We start from the raw sequence: 18,712 nt of genomic DNA on the forward strand, positions 1-18,712 counted from the left end.
AATTAGATTCGCAATAATTATTTTCTTTAAACAAATATTTTAATCCGAGTAATGTATTCAGTATTTTTTCTACAGTTTCATGATAATTTACTAGAGTTTTACGCCTATTTTTAATTAGACATTTTAGCCGGAAAGTAGATCCTATTTAGCATTATTTTGTTCGCAGTAGAATAATGATTCCTTTTCCCAATTAAAAAGATGAGAAAAATAGGTTTTGCTGAACTTTCGAGAACTGAATTTTATAAAATATGATTAAGAATTTTTTAATATTGAGAATTATAAACTTCACTATAGCTTTTTCATGAAGGTGAATTCATCTTTGAATTTTTCTCATATATCCTACAAAATTATGTAGTATTTTTTATAAGTCAATTAATTTACCGTTATTAACATAATCTCATGCCAAATATTAGTTTTACCACAAAAAAACGGGCATCAACATTTTGGTCAGCATTAGGTACCTTCCCATAATGAGTCATCTTTTTCTAAAATGAGTTTTGTTAGTGAGGTTAATAACAGATCAACCAAAAAATTTAGGGTTTTTTCCATCAAAATTCATTACTGATTACTAACAACCATAATACATTCAACACATTGACATTTTACAACACATCAATGATCCAACAGGAATTATTTTCTACCGTTTCATAACCTAACCTAACCTTACCCACTTTTGGATCATTGATGTATTGCTCAATAATGAATCTTTATGTATTTTAACTAACCGCTCTGTCTAATTTCTTATTTTGGTAACCAAATATTGTTTAAGTAACCGATTAGTGTACAATGTTGTGATCAGAAAATACGTTGGAATAATTTCCTTTCTTCAATATTAAATGAATATGTGTGATATTACCCATTCATTTATTACCATCTGATGATCTTGCTCGAAAATCTAACAAATTATTCAAAAATGAAATAAAGAGTGATTCAAATAAATTAACTTTCGTTATTCGTGATTTTATGATCAATTAGCAACAGAACTGCGCTCTTCCACATCCACCTTTTAATAATTCCGACTTATTTGCATTTTATGGGCTATCAGCAATTAAAATCAAAGCGAGTTGAAAATATCTTCGAAACGAGAATGTAGTTAGATTCTTTATTGCGTATTTTCTATTAGAACCTTATTAGAAGTTTGACATTGTTGTATAAATTAAAGTGAAAAAAATGTATTTGTTATTTTTTTGTATTTATTCAGTACAGGTACATCTAATTTGGGAGGCGGGTATGGGTACCGCCGCCCCGGGAACCAGTTTTTAGATAACCAACACCTCTGCCATAGGTTACTCCAAGTGGTTCGCTACGTTTGGTGACTTGCGTGGGGGTTTCATGGAGTGCGGTTTGCCTAGGTCTTGGCGGCAGATGCACCTGCCAACTTACTGCTTGGCGGGCCGATCTGGAAAGACTGGTTGAGGGAGACCTTTTGACCTCTCCAGCAGAACTCTCGATCCTTCGCCTTACACAGTAGTGGGAGGGGTGGATTCAAACGTCCGACACTCCTTGACTTACTAACCCCAAATTCCTACGTATCCCCCATTATTTTTCCTTCCTTTCCATAAAAATACCCACCACACAGCATTCCCAAAGATGACACAAAATTATTTTCCTCGGGTCTTCCTATGTGGAGTTGATGTATAAAAAAGCTAATACATATGTTTAAGATAATTGCCCTTAGGAGGTAAATCAAGACCTTTGCTTATGTGGTGAGGTACTGGACGAATTAAAAAATACTTTTATTCAATACATTATAATTTTGTTTTTGTTAGGAAGCTTAAGAATGAAAAAAGGACAATTGAATAGCGAGTCTAAATTTAAAAGAAATTATCTCCCACCCAGTATCTGCGGGTATTTGCGGGGTAAGAGGGGACTGCGGCCAGGTGTTCCAAACTAGTTCGAAAAACTTTTTTGAAATTTTCGGTACTATCATGTAAATCTTATAAATGCATTCAAAATTGTGTCGTTTTTATCTGTAATTCTGTACCTACAGGTATAGAATTAGTATATATTAGAAAAAGGCAAATACTCATATGATGAAATTGAACTAACTCTAAACCTCTCTACTTTGGAAGTCCGTCGGGAAAGAAATGACCTCATTTGCTTCTTCAAAATTATAAATGGTATTATTGATTCACCTACTCTACTGCAACTCATTCCCTTCAATATCCCCTCGCAAAGACTCAGAAATAATGAACTGCTCTTCCTCAACCATCATTCGACAAATTATGGATTTTATTCACCATTGTCCAGAATGTGTAGACTGGTCAACTCAAGTCAAAACCTTAACTTTTTTGGGATAAGTCTAAATGATTTTTGCCAGTCGCTAAAAAAGTGACGGAATATTATAAGTGTCCTGTGGTCCTGACCCACGGCGTATTTTTGACTTGATTCGACATGTCACTTTATTTTTTTATATTATATCTACCATATGTCTTTGCTTTCATGTACCTTTGTCTACTCCTATATTTTTCATTTTACTTTATTCGTGTTATTATTTTGTAATTTGGACGATGTCCGTTAATAAATAAATAAATAAATAAATAATGCAAGCGTGTGCTGAGTAGGTATACGCAATACGCATTGAAATAATATGTTGAAATTATTACAGAGGAGCAATGCGCAATTGTGGCTACAATCTTACCTGCAAATAATCTATCAAAATTTGATTGTAAGTTAATGAAAATCTTGGCAACAAATTGACAGGTTTTCATGCATTGGAACCTATGATCAAATTTACGGTTTGGGTGGTAGAAAACTCTAGTAAATTACTTGTTATCAATTTGTCGTCTTCTGCGACATGCCTAAGTAGGTACAAATATATAATAAAAAATAATAATCATTTTATATCACATACCTCTCAATATTGACGTGGTTCTCTCATCGGATATCTGATCTATCTTTTAAAAGCAGATATTATGTACCTACCGATCTGAAGTGATTGTACTGATTGTATCACATACTACACTGTAGGTACCTCTGAGATAAGTGCAGGAAATGCAATATCTACCTATGTCCTAACCAACCTATACACATTGTAATTATTGTGTTTTTTCTTGCGAAAAATAAAATTAATCAGATTTCATGTGATTTCTGACGTATTTTTGATTTTTTTACGATTGCCAAAACGAAGTGATAATCTTTCCATGCCAGTGATTTCTTAATTTATGAAAAGCGTTATCTTTTCTTTATTTATTAAAAGCGTTAACTTTTCATGCTAGTGATTTCTTTATTTATGAAAAGCGTTAACTTTTCATGCCAGTGATTTCTTAATTTATGAAAAGCGTTAACTTTTCATGCCAGTGATTTCTTTATTTATGAAAAGTGTTAACTTTTCATGGCGGTAATATCTTTATTTATGAAAACCGTTAACTTTTCATGCCAGTGATTTCTTAATTTATGAAAAGCGTTAACTTTTCATGCTAGTGATTTCTTTGTTTATGAAAAGCGTTAACTTTTCATGCCAGTGATTTCTTAATTTATGAAAAACGTTAACTTTTTATGGCGATGATTTCTTTATTTATGAAAAGCGTTAACTTTTCATGCTTGTAAACTTTCATATAATATACCTTATTTAACTACACTACCAAAAAGTACCTATTAAATACCCGTCTATTTTGCGATTTAAGAGAACTTGCAAATATTTTATTACATAAAAATAAATTCAGTCTTAAATTTATATGAAAAAATTAAAAGATTAAAATTTTGCTACGAATTCCAATGTAATAATTATTTTTTTACACGCTTAATATTAGTGTGTTAGTGAAGCAAATTATGGAGTTTTCTTTTTTAACCACCTACACGCTGTTTTCTTTATGACAATGAGTATAAAAGCAAAACCGCCACCAAAGCAAAATGTTCGGCATTAAAAAAAAACGATTTGTATATTTCATTAAAATATATTTTTTGCAAGCTTGTATATGTTTTTTAGATTCGCATTTTCTAATCAATCATTTTTAGATTTGTTTCTGCTCTAAAAACAAATTAAATGTATATATAATAGTGGCGGTTTTACACATCAACCAATATTGGACGGCGGCCATATTGGATTTGCAAAGTAGTTATATGTTTTCTGGCTCGTGATTGGTGCATTTCGAGAGTGGCGCTTTTGAACCTCACCAAAAGTGGAAGAAAAGTTTTGCATTTGACCACCGTTTTAAAAGTCAATTTTGAACAACTTAGAGACGTTCTCGATTTAGTTTAAAGATTTTTTTGGTGTAGAGAGTAAGATATAAATTTCTAAAAATGAACATACTGTGGATATTGGCGGTTTTGCTCTTATACCCCTCAGTTATTGGTCGTTCTTCGGAAGTTTCGGAAAAATATTGGCTCATTAATTTGCTATATTTGATTTCACCTTCGAACCTTTTGGGTTTCATAAGAATATGCATTTTCCTTCTGGACTAAAGATGTTGGTCTATTTTTTAAAATTAGGTTACGTTCATTTACTTGGTAAATTTGATTCAATATACCTAAATATTGTTTTGTAGTAATTTTAACACTCTTCGCATTATTGATTAATTTATATTTCAGCTGTTAGTAACCGAATATAACCGTTGTATGTGGTTATCACATGAAGCGTAACCCCTCTACCTGTCTGGTTACCTGGTTACCTGGCTACCTGTCTAGGAACTGTACCTTACCGGTATTATAGTTCTACCAGTTAGATACACAATGTACCTTCCAGGGCCGTATTTACTCGCAGGCCACCAAGGCTGTATCCTATGGGCACGCAAGAAGATATCAAAAGTTGTCATTGTGAAGATATCAAAAGTAACTTCATCATTGTGAATTTTCGGCGCAAATCAATATGCTACTAAGCTTTGCCCAAGTAAAATTATATTTTGCACCAAAATGGCGCTATACAAATCATAAAAAAATATTAAAGCTGATACACCAATTACAAAAGAAACCCAGAGTTTATCGTGAAAAATGTTCACATTTTGTGACAAAGTACTTCACAATTTCATAGAATTCTAAAATTTTGCAGGCATAGTAATTTTTAAAATTATTTAAAAATAAACTTCAAATGGTTGTTCTTAGGACGGGTTGTTTCGGAAAATTTGAACAATTCATCAAATTTCAATGTTCATTTTCGGGTTCTGCGAAAGTCCTATTCAAGTTCTGTTATTATATCATTGTAGGCTAATTGCTTGACAAAACTGAAATAAAAACAGAACTTGAAAAAATCTTTCACAGAACTCCGAAACAACCCGTCCTTAGTATTTCAGTTAGAAAATTGCTCTAAAATGCGATTTTTTCTGGTTAAAATCCAGGGTCGCGCCACAGTTTTACTTAGGGTAATGGGTAAAGGTTCAGCCTACATATTTTAAATACGGCCCTGGTACCTACCTATCACCTGTGTGGGGAAGTGCTACTGCCTAACCCTAACTGCTGTTTGCAGCACGCGTTTGTCGTTTGTAGCGACACTTCCGTTTTTTTTTTTATTATTATATTAGATTAATTTATTGCATCTAGAAGTTTTTTGAGCTCTTTTGTCACTCTATCAAAATTTAATGTAATGTATTTTTCGATGATAATTAAAATTAAATCTTTTTCGTTATAATAAGTCAAAGCGCTTCATTCGATACAAAGCTGTAATATTATCAAAGACGAGTGTATAAGTGTATTTATTTATCAATGCTCCTTAAGACCGATGTATAGTAATTATAATTTATAAGGACCATCAAAATCATCAATCAACACGACAAATAGCGTTGGCATGATTTTCCTCACTTGAAAAAACCCTTTGTTTTTTTTTCCTAAAGATGGGTTTTTTTTTAATAAAAAGTACTTGTGACAAAAATAATTCACAATATTTATATTAAAACAATACGTTATCAATTTTTTTATATACGTAAGTATGTAGTAATGTAAGTAACTATAAGTGATTTTAGGTAATAAAATTTATGGTGACCTACGGAAGAGGTATTGGTTATCCAACGAATGGTTCCCGGGCCGGCGGTACCCATACCCGCCTCCCAAATTCCAACTACAATTTGAACGATTTGGATTGTACGCATAACCTATGTTCTAAATTTAAAGTGATTCTATGTTCAAAATACGAATATTTTGGACAAACTGCAGATTTGGCTATCCTGTCTTTAGAGACTATCTCTATATCGTTTTACATCGAAATATTTTGTAATCTATCTTATGCCCATGTTCATGATCAAAACAAGTTATAAACATGAAACAATAATAATAGTAATATTTTTCTAATTGAACAATAGCCCGATCATCGTGTTCAGTCACCTAGGTGAGCTTATGTTCGCACTCTATTATCGCGTTATGTGTTGTAATTAGTCTACGTAAAGAAATGCTTTATCAGGGCTTGTTTTGATCTCGATTGTATTGTACAATATTGGTGGGAGATTATAGCGTGCATAAATAATACTGCAATAATATAACGTCACAAAAGGTTATTGAATGTATAGTAAGAACAAAGGGGTATGCAGTAATTTCTCATTTTTTATCCACGATTTCGCTTATCAATGGTCAAGAAATATTTTAATGAAATTTATTTAGGCGAAGCTTAATGCCAAATCACTATTTTGATTAATCTTTATATAACGAATTGGTGTACATTATGAATACCAAAAAATTTGCTTTAGATAAATTGAAGGTTTTCCTATCGTTTCGCTTGAGTGGAATGCAAATAAAAAAATAAATTACTCAATAAAAAATATAAAACTACTAAAAATAATATTTTTTCAGTATAAATGTATGAACGCGTAAAGGAAACAACTTAAAAAATACAGTATTATAGCTAAGATTATCTGTGACAGTTTCACTTAATTAACTTTTTGCTTTCTTTTAAAATTATTTACAAAATAAATAAAAAACCAGTTTTGTGCTTGAAATCGAACGTTTCAAGACTCCATGGGTTAAGCGATTTTAATGCCTATTACCTACAATATAAGGTATACCAAGAATATACACATTTTTGGCTTGTAGCTTCCTCTTAAGAAACGAAAGGGTTAAACTTTTCAGAAAGTTAACCCTTTCATCAACAGAGGATTGAAGTTTGAAAGAGTTCTGTTATCATTTCAGTTCTGTGAAGAAACTGGCCTATAATGATACTATACTCGTACATATAAAAAAATCTATATAAATTAAAATTTAAATGATCATTTTGTTCACTATCATAATTATGTTGCAGGGCGGCAAAAGATGGTCTGCTGGACGTGCTGCGAGAAGCCAGCAGGAAGGAGTGCAATGGGCGGGACGAGGCGGGCATGACTGCCACACTGTGGGCGGCCTTCGAGGGTCATCTAGACGCGCTCAGACTTCTGTGCGGGAGAGGGTTAGTATTAGTCGTCTGTTGTTCATTGTTGCCAACTCTTCGAATTCTACATTATGCTGGTTCATCGGTACATTCATGCAGATATTTCTTCATCAAATTTTCCTCCTCATTTGTATAATATTTATGTATCAAATTATTGTTTCTTCATAAAAAAATTTCATACTTATTAATTCTACAACCTATCTATCTTCATTCTAATGTTTCTTCTTAATTTTTTTCCTACATTTAAATTATTTAATTACCAATTTTTTCGTACATTCAAATAATCCTTTATCCTAATAAACATCATAATAATAATATTTGGCTAATTTATATATCGCCGTTTTCGTGAGAAATCACCTCAAGGGCGCTGTACAAATATATTTCTTAAATAGTTAATACTAGAACTACTGACTTAAAACTAGTGACTTACGTCTGAGACTTATATCTAGAGACTTACGACTAAAGCCTGTAACTACTTTCTTAATAAAATATATATTTACATATGTAGAAACTTATAACTAAAATTAACATTAACAATCTAATTTTACAAGCACCAGAAGAAGGAAATTCTATTACATTAGGGTGTTTTAAAAATTAGGATTTATCATTAGCTGGAAATGTATCTTAAATGAATGAATGAAATTAACCGTTGATCTTTAACGCAATTAAATGATTCATCTGCCAACAATTAAACCGATTGATGTGTTATGTTCCCGCCGATATCGTCCTCCATATTATAACAAAACAAAGTGCGCATTAATATTACATCCTGTGTTATTTTTATAATACGATATCTTGTTCTCTATTACCACCAGAATAAGCTTCATAAAATAAATGTTTTTCTTACTTGTATATAAATAAATTAATTTCTTAAAGCAAAGCCGTCTGATTAAATTTTACAAAATCTTATTTTTGTTTAAAAACACATTTCTACGTATTAAAGTAGAAATGGGTTTTTATTACGTATTAACGTAGAAATGTGTGTTTATTAATTAAAATTTAAATTACCGGATTTTCCCTTGTTCGCTATTTTATATGAATCCACTTATTTTTCGGTAAGAGTTGCACCGATTAGTAAATTACGCGAATAGCGAATATTCGGCTATTCGGACTCAATTTGGAAGGAAAATAACTTGGACCGTTATATAAATTTGCTGTATGTAAATTATTGAAAACATTAACTTTTCTCTAAAACAGGAATGTGATTGTCGGAACATATAACGATCTGAGAAATTCGCAAACCTTTTTTTTGTGTAGATTTTCTAGGTCAACGTAACGATTTGTGACCACGCAACGTGCGTCGTTTACAGGTGAGCTATGGAACATTATAATATTCATATAATAATTTTTTTGATGGTATCAAGCCAAAATTCAAAATGTGAAAAATCCATCGTGGCAATTCATATATCAACTAGAAATTAGTTTAGTAGATGCGATTTCTTGTGGTAGAGATTATGACGTAATTTTTTTTTTCAGTTATGTAGGTATTCCAATTTTTGTTTTTTTTTTTCTTGTTTTTTGTAAATATTTTTGTTGTTTTTTCTCGGGCATGCACAGCTTTTCAGCCCATTTGCCGCTGTTTTTTTGTAAATATTTTTTCCATTAAATTTAACTCGAGGTAGCCAAGTATTATCAAAAAATTTTTTTTTTATAATTTTCTACTAATAAAGTGATTTTCCTATAATTTAACCCGATATTTACTTTTTTATTATTCATGTTCATTATATTATCATTTACAACATTACAGGTTATAATTATACCTAATTTTTTATTATGAAAGAGAATTTAATGTACCATCTATCACATAATAGTAAAGATATGCATTATCAAAATAAAAGAAACTTTAAAAATTTTAAATCATGGGGAGCAGAATAATAATAATAAAACATTATTATATAGGTATTTCAACATTCTTTATTAATGTAATTCGAATTTTGCTAAGATATACAGGGTGTATCGGCACTAACCCGACAAACTTTAACCAGCTATTCCTTAGCACATTTGGAGTAAAAAATGTTATGGGCACTTTGCTGTCCGGTAGCATTTTTTTTTCAATTAAAAACAAAAAAAATTAAAATTTCCACACTACATCACTGTTATTGGCACTGCGTTTCGTGTTCAACAGCTGTTATAAGCAAGTATGTCATAAAGCGTCTTCGCTCTTTCGCACACACTAAATAATAATAGTTAAAAATGAGACGAATGGTGCCGTGCCATTTCGTTGTGATTCTAAAAGTGCGCCAATATAGGTATACACGTGCATTATTCAACGGAATTCGAATAAAATATTTGCCAGATGGGTTTTCAAACTTTGACAAAGCATAAAACAGTGGTGACATGTGGTGAAAATATGAATAATATTTTTTTATTAAAAAAAAACGTTACCGGACAGCAAAGTGCACATAAGATTTTTTACTCCAAATATGCTAAGGAATAGCTGGTTAAAGTTTGTCGGGTACGTGCCGATACACCCTGTATTTAGTACGTAATGCCAAGAACCTTGCAACTCATTGTGGGTTTCAAAGAATATGTCGAATTTGTCATGTACCGTTTTCAGATACTCCGACAATTTGTTGATTTGTGTCAGAATCTCACTGTTCGATACAAGGCCGTTGATTAAATTTAAAAACATATATTTTATCAGATCAAAACATCTACGCGTTTCTATTGAATGGTAGTCAAATTTAAAATAAAACTTAACGGATTTAAATAAATAAAGATACCTTATATTGAGGTGAAAATAAAATTTTATTTTTTTAATGAAAAAAAAATTTAAATATCAGATGATTCATACGGGGCCCAGATAATAAATACAGTTCGACGCCAATTCACTCAGTACCTTTTTATACGGAGAAAAAATACTGATATAAAAATTGTTAATTTATTAAGAATCTCTTTAATTTTTTTAAAATTATATTTATTCAAGAAAATTTTTTACAATGTGTGATATACATATATATTTCACTAGTTATAAGATAAAAGATATGATATGATTATTATTTATTATTTTCCAATGTTATGTGTATGGGATATGGTATTATTTGTTTAGTTTCTTAGATTTATTTTATTTTTTAAATTTATGTTGTTTTTTTTTTAATTGTGTTTTGAATTCTTTGAATCTATCACTAAGTGATCTTATATTTTCTATTATGCAATTTATTGAAGAAATTTGTTCCCAAGTATTTGTAGTTTTGTTGACCCAAAGTTTTTTTACAAATTGGTAACATGTATTTTTGCCTGAGATTTGCTGTGTTTTTGAATGGTACGGTTTTGTTTAGGATATCATCTTTGTAAACTTGTAAGGTTGAGTGATACAGGAAAAGAGTATTTAATTTTCTGACTTTAAATTCTTTGAAAATGAGTTCAGATGAATATAAAAATGATTTCTTTAATATTATTTTAATTATTAGTTTTTGCGCAATGTAAAGAGGTTGTGTGTGAGTTTTATAGGCGCCCCCCCATCCTATTAGACCATATTGGGTTATGGATTGACAGAATGCGAAGTACGTCATTCTCAGTAGTTCTTTATTTAGAATATGTCTCAAGCAGCTAAAAATAAAGGTTAATTTTCGTACTCTGTTTTTGAGAATGGTTATATGTGGTATCCATTTTAGGCATTGGTCAATAGTGATCCCTAGATATTTGGTTGAAGTTTTGATTTCAAAACTTAAACTTTCAATTTCCCTTATCAGGCACAAGAGCTCCTCTTTTCTGATAAGGTATACATGACCAATTATGAACCTAAATATTATATTTTGCAAAATATGTATGTATTAATGTAACCCATATGATCTATATTAAAATAATAAAAAATAAAATAAAAAAAATATTGGTACATAGTGTATTATTCGTAATCCGGTTAAATGCATACATACATACATGTTGCTGTACTAGTTTACGGCATTTTATGTAGGTATGGGACGATATTAAACGTTGCTGTACTAGTTTACGGCATTTTATGTAGGTATGGGACGATATTACACGTTGCTGTACTATTTTACGGCATTTTATGTAGGTATGGGACGATATTACACGTTGCTGTACTAGTTTACGGCATTTTATGTAGGTATGGGACGATATTACACGTTGCTGTACTAGTTTACGGCATTTTATGTAGGTATGGGACGATATTACACGTTGCTGTACTAGTTTACGACATTTTATTACATAATTGATCTCTTTACATGAAACGTATTAGACACACATGTTATCAAATTCATTTTCTAGGATAAGATAAAATACATAATAATGTGTCGACTATCAACTAATAAAAAGTCATTTTAATGATGAATCAAATATTGCTTGATCTCTGTAAATAGAGAATGATTGATTTGCGTGAAAACTAGTTAATATGGCAGCTGGTATTGAGAAGTGCTTCAACAGCGTTTGCCTGGAAATCTATTATTTTCACATTTGTCATAATACAGGGTTTTCCAATAAGAGGTGTTATTTTGATATTTTTCCCGTAAAAGATCAATGGTTTCGTTGCTTTTGTTGCACGTAGCGCCGTCTTGTTGAAAGTAAACGTTGTCCAGATCAATACCATCCAATTCCGGCCATAAAAAATCACTAATCATCTCTCGATAGCGCAATCCATTCACCGTAACTGTTGCTCCAGCCTCATTTTCGAAAAAGTAAGGTCCAATGACTCCGCCGGACCATAAACCGCACCAAACAGTCACACGTTGAGGATAGAGAGGCTTTTCAACAATAACTCTTGGGTTTTCCGAGCCCCAGATGCGACAATTTTGCTTGTTGACGAAGCCACCGAGGTCGAAATGGGCCTCATCACTCAAGATGATTTGCATTTGATTCACTCAAGTGAATTTTAATAATTTCAATGCGTTGTTGAACGCCGGGTGCACGCCAGTTAGTATTCCTCCAATAAGTTGGGATTTTTGTCACTTGAAATTCATAAAAAAAAGCCACCGGAGTCACGTGTTAAAAAATATAATGTCTTCATCCCAGAAGGTAGGTACCTAACAGGGCCGGCCCTGAATCAAACGGCTCTTGGTGCTAGTAAAAACCTAAATGGCACTTTATTAGGTGTTAGGTATCAGCGCCTTTACTCGTAAGCTCCTTGGCGCCTTGGCAAGTCGGCGTCCAGAGTGGAATGCTCCAATTGACGTAATTAATTGGGCCTGCACAGGACCGGCTCTGGTACTTAGTTAAAAAAAAAACTATTTGTAAATTCAGTATCACACACTAATTATCCTCACAAATAATGATGTAAACTAACCATTTTGTGACAACTAAAGTTTTAAAAATAAATCCCCTTTCCGGCGAACTTTAGTTATAATACGCAACATACACAAAAATTACCAAAGTGCGCGTGATATTTCGTTGGCAAGTCTTTCAATATACCTGTATATTTTTTTTCCTAATTCCTTAACACAGTATCATATATTTTATAATCCCCACGACAACATGCTGTACATACAGGGTGGGGCAAAAGTAATCACCCGATGTTCTTTGATAAACTTTGGTACTGCTTGTTATTCCGCGTTCTTGCGGAGTAAACCGATTCATGTCTTGTCGATTTTTTTTCTGCGTTTGTTTACTTTACAAATGTCAAAACCGGATTCACATTTGGCGCTATTTGCAAAAGTTATAGCGTTTTCCAATAGGGTGATTACTTTTGCCCCACATGTCTTGTCGATTTGTATTCTGCGTTTGTTTACTTCACAAATGTCAAAACCGAATTGACATTTGGCGCCATTTGCAAAATTTATAGCGTTTTCCAATAGGGTGATTACTTTTGCCCCACCCTGTATTATGATGGAATGTAGGAATTAAAGAACAAACTTGGTATTAACCAAATACCTTATTGTAAACCCAGCCGTGCGATTATGTTGCAGGCTTATCATTTTTTTAGCTTTTACTATCGTAATAGGTACCATGGGCGATAATGTTAATCTCGTGTTATATTATAAACGGATTGATAACACAAATAACAATAACGTCCCGTCCTTCTCTAAATCCATTATCATCGGAAGACGCTTTATTTTCACTGCCTTACGAAGGCTCCCAGCAGAAATATGTTTTATATCCACCCTGTAACGAACTAATAACTAACACATAAGTCATTTTCTTTTAGACACATAGACCGATCAGTGGCTGAGTTGGCATCGTATCTGGGTCCTACCCAGACTTCGTGTGTTCAATTCCTCGGCTGGCTAAATCCTCCATCACGACACAGGCAACACTTTCCGCTTACTTCAAATATTATCAGGTTATTCGTAACCCGGGAATGTTTGTCGTCTTTTCAAAGAAAAAAAATAAGAGTAATGAGCACTGAATACCCAACATGATTCACGTAAAAATATAAGTACTTAATATTAAAATATTTAAAATGATTGCTATAAATCAATCTACACTTTCAAAAATACGCGCGCGCCCCTCCGCCTTACTATATTTTACGTGTAAAAAGCAGGAACTAAGTATGCAAAATGACGCACATGTCATATTCAAATGAGTCTTTATTCTTTAAAAAAATGTACATGTGTCCGCGCATTCGAGGAGACTCAATCAAATCACAAATGTGGCAATCAGTGCATTGGTACACGGAGAAAAATGAGTATGGCTAATTTATTAAGAATCTCTTCAAATTATTGGTAATTCGGTTAAAAGCGGGATTGCAGGCCTTAACGAATGAGGAACAGGTTTCCCGCTAAACTTTTAGTAAATTACGAATACATTATCATCACGTATTCCGACATCGTGATATATTCGTAATTTACTAAAAATTCCGACACATTTTCTCCGTGTACCTCTGTTAATTAGTACAACTTTAGTAGCCAAATAATTATCACATTATGTTGGCTTTCTATGGAAACATGAACATTTTACATAAACATTGACTTGTAATATGAATAAATAAAGCAGTTATTTGGATATTTGATGCGGCTGTAATCCAAACCAAACATCGGCTAATGTCAGCAACTTTGCCATTCTCAGCGAGTTTTTTTAATGTCTATTAATTTGTTGTTTTTCCTTCTGCCTACCCTGATTGAAAACTCAGTGCACGCCATTGCGTACAGATGTGTTGTCATTTCTGGATTTAAAAGGTACGGCGGACTAATCACTCCTGCACAAGTACCATAGTAAATACCCTATATATAATATCACAGTTTTATTATTTTATTGTGAATACCGTACAAAAGCCCCAACTGCTCCCAACCGTCTGAAGTTAGCGAGACTATGACATCCCTAATTGGGGTATGTTGTAGGCCTGGAGATAGTGCGGAGAAGAATCAGATGGGGAAGAAGCAGGTTGGAAAGTAACTGGCTATTCAGATTTGTTCACGAAAGAAGGCTTAATCCATTTCAAAAGCTGTCATTTCAAAAAATGACAGCTTCAAAAGTAACATCTACCGAAATAGCGGGCTATTCAAAATAACACCTCTTATTGGAAAACCCTGTATTTACGAGGCTTTTTATGGACATTTCTGAATTTTTATTAAAAACTGTTGTTGTTTTCATAAAAAGCATTGAATAATTTATTGAATAAATACCAATCTTCCCATAAACTTCGTCGAAAGCACTTACTTATACACTTATTACCAACTACAGAAAATATTTTGTATATCTCTGTTTTATTAATTTGATAGCAAAAATTCTTAATCCTGAAATTAGGTATAAATCTATATCTAACGTCTGGTGATTTTGTTAATATGTTATGTTGGTTTCATTTGTATAAAATGGATAAATACATATATAGCCAAATGATAATCCGTGTAAAATTGTTTACTTTTGAAATCAAACTCTTTACACAGGGTTACCACTCACCGCGTAAACCTGAGAAAATGAAAATAATTAAAGAATTTAATTGTATCAGGAATTATAAGGGAATCATGCACTTGTCCCAGCAAAAGATCGTACGTTACGTCATCGTTCTAATATATTCTGACTTTTTCTTTTTCAAACAAGACGCATGAAAGGGAAGAGGACAAAAGTAGATTTCACTGCCTGTTCGCCCGCGCTCATTCAAAAAATCATACTTCCAAATATTGACACTAAACCAGATAAACTGTTTACTGCCTTTTAAAGCCAATACATTTGCCTATATTCCGTAATTTATCTTAAGTTTGTAGGTTTTATAAAAAAATAAATAAAAATCTTTAAAATCACAAACGCGTTAAATTCGTCTGATTATTAACGAAAATGATTTAACATTGTACTAATCACCAGAAATTTTGTGAACATGTGTTTAAAGTTCAATAGAACTAAAAACAAGATTTTAAATATATATTTTCATAATACGCATTACAATTTTTAATTTAAAAACATTTAGGACGGGTTGTTTCGGAGAATTTGAACAATTCTTAATTAATTAATTTTAAAGTTCTTTTATTATTTCAATTCTATCAAGCAACTAGCCTATAATCATATATAATCAGAACTTGAATATGACATTCACAGAACTCGCAAATGAACGTTGAAATTTGATGAATTGTTCAAGTTCTATGAAACAACCCATCCTTAATGTTCTTACGAAAACTTCAAAATCTCTTGTTCTTTTTTTCACATGACAAATAATTTTTCAATCGTAATTTATCACACTAAAAATTTTACTAGAATAATAAAAATACTGTCTATTTATTTGTTGTAAATCACTCTAAACACCAGTTACGATAATATCACATATTTAATTTAACGATATTTTGCGAACGCGTCAAAAACAAACCATTTTTCTGCACTTACTTTATATTTTGAAATAACCTAAATCAGCAGAAAATTGAATAACAAATACATTGATGTACAATGAATAATAGAATTTGTGTAAAATAAATATTCACGGGATTTTTTAATCACAAAAAGGTATTCGCAACTGATTTTTTTTTAAATATATTAATGCACTGTATAGAGTTGCGAGATATCTTGTGATAAATGTGGAAAAAATTGTACATTTTCTAAAATCTCTCATTATCAATCGAAAAAAAAGCTGATGAGTGCTATCCTCAAAAAGAAGTACCTACATTCATCATACGTACATAGACTAGTTTAGCTTTATGACTAATTATTGCTTTCTTATAATTTGTAATGTATTTGTCATCAATATTCTTTATTTTATTGCTGTAGTAATTATTATTGATTAGGTATTGGGACAGATAATTTGCCAAGAATGTGAACTGATAAAGTGTTACTAATTACTATTTATCTGTAGCGGATTTGTGCCGTGAATAAGAGTAGATAACGAAATCCCCAGAAAACCTTGGAATGGATCCTAGAATAGTGGAGCAACATTTCTTACTTCGATTATTTCGATTGCAATTTTTGACAAAGGTAAGTAGGTTTAGGTATGCAATTCTTTCAACAAGATTAGATTATATTCCTAGCCACGCGTTGCCGTGGTTCACTCTGTCTGCAGATAGATGATATATACATGTATATCCAACAGATTGCGATGTTTAAAAAAAAAAAATGTTTTTACCGTCACAAATGACATCTATGTAATATAGGTAGGTATATCAAATATATTATGTAGAAGTTTCAAAGCCATCATTTAAGAACTTTTAGAGATTTTAGATTTTGAACAAAGGAACAGTAACATTTTTATTTATATAGATAGATGGTTTACATGTGGAGCAAATTGATGAAGAAAAGAGTGCAAAGATAATTATATACTAGTATGGCGCGGAAGTTAACGAAAGAACAAGTCAGGGATACTCGTGGAAAACTTAATAATATTAACTTTTTCTAATTTAAAAGATATCTAATTGTAAACCCATTGTATTCGTACGTAAATAAATGTAACCCTTTATTTACATCAAAGAATGATTTGTTTCCAAATGTGGTTGGCAAATTTAGAATAATTATTATTCAAACACCTAACTAAGGTGCTCCTTAACTCTAGTATTAAAATTTCTAGAAGTCTTTACTATGTAAACAATGTTACAATAATTACAATTAACTCCTGATTTGACAGTCATTGGGATATTTTTAATTATTAATTTTCAAGTTTAAAAATACAAATTTTCTCCACTTCTCAACATCGTAAAATATGAGTGAATAAACAAAAGATCTAATAAAAATTTTCTTGTATTTTTTGTTTGAGATATTGTCTATTAATTTAGGATTAAAACCGTTATAGATTGCAATTTGTTTAATGATATTTAATTCTGTGTTAAAATTATTTAAAGATAAGGGAATATTAACTAATCCACTAAGCATAGTATTAAAAGCTGATAATTTTTGACAAAACGAATAGTTCAATGTTTCATGTATATCAATATCTGTATATGTGTCTTTACGAAAAATGTTACATTCAAATTTATTTTGGGCAATGGAAATTAAAAAAATTTGGAATATTTTGTGTTGTCGATTAGTACCAATCGTTATACTTATACAAAAAAAATGTCATCAACATATCTTTTCCAAAAATAAATATGGTTTAATAATAATGCATGGCTATTAAAAATCTTCTCTTCTAAATTATTTAAAAATATATCTGCTTTAAAGGGTTAGTACCAAAGATATTAGAAGAACGAGATATGCTATGTTGGCCGCCGGACCGTAGCCGGAGTACTACCTAATTAGGGTACTTTGAACGGTATCGGGACGTGTACGCACAGAAATCTGTTCTATGTATTAGTGCGGATAACTTAGCGCAAGCGAAGGTGTGCAGTAGTATTGGTGAACAAAACCGGCGACACTCGGCAAAACAATTCCACTCAGTACGAACTGCGCATAGCACATCTCGTTCTTCTAATATCTTTGGTTAGTACAATCCATTGCTAAGCCATACCTTTGTTTATAAATAATATTATCAAATTAAAAATAACTTTGTTTAACAATCCCGCAGCCAAGTGGGGGAGTAGGTAGAACCCTAAATTACTATCTTCCTTATATTAGCTTAATACTTGACATATCATTTTAGTATTTTACGTATTCCTGCGGAAATACATAAGTTACCATTGACTGAATAATTGGGATTTCTATAGTTTAAAAGCTCAATAGACAGAAAAATGCATGAGGTTGTCGGAAGATCCACTTGGTTACAGACGTTTTGTTTGGCATCTTGACCTGTCAAGGGTTAAGAACATTAAAAATGCATGGGGTCGTCGGAAGACCCACTTGGTTTCAGACGTTTTGTTTGGCATCTTGACCTGTCAAGGGTTAAGAACATTAAAAATGCATGGGGTCGTCGGAAGACCCACTTGGTTTCAGACGTTTTGTTTGGCATCTTGACCTGTCAAGAGTTAAGAACATTAAAAAGTCTATATAAATCCTGAGACCAGTTTTTTGATACATTTTTTTTTTTTTTTTTTTTTATTGTTGATACATTTTTTTTTACAATATTTCAATTCAGTAATGTTGGCCTCACTGGGTTGTTTACCCGTGCTGAGGCCCCCATTTTATAATTTAAGAATTTATACATTTAAAAAAAAAAAAAGAAAAACAACATTAAAATAAAGATAAATTTAA

General features: G+C 31.7%; 1 protein-coding gene across 1 annotated transcript in view; it reads left to right on the forward strand.

Annotated features, from left to right (window-relative positions):
- Positions 1 to 18,712, forward strand: part of Sans (SAM_USH1G_HARP domain-containing protein Sans) — a 37,851-nt gene that overhangs the window by 608 nt on the left and 18,531 nt on the right. The window contains exon 2 of the mRNA XM_089637779.1: positions 7,160 to 7,303. Coding sequence (XP_089493905.1) covers positions 7,160 to 7,303 — 144 coding nt within the window. The remainder of the gene's footprint in view (positions 1 to 7,159; positions 7,304 to 18,712) is intronic.

This window comes from Hesperophylax consimilis, chromosome 12 (genome assembly GCF_061612785.1).
Source record: "Hesperophylax consimilis isolate HC1 chromosome 12, BYU_Hcon_1.0, whole genome shotgun sequence".
Taxonomy (NCBI): domain Eukaryota; kingdom Metazoa; phylum Arthropoda; class Insecta; order Trichoptera; family Limnephilidae; genus Hesperophylax; species Hesperophylax consimilis.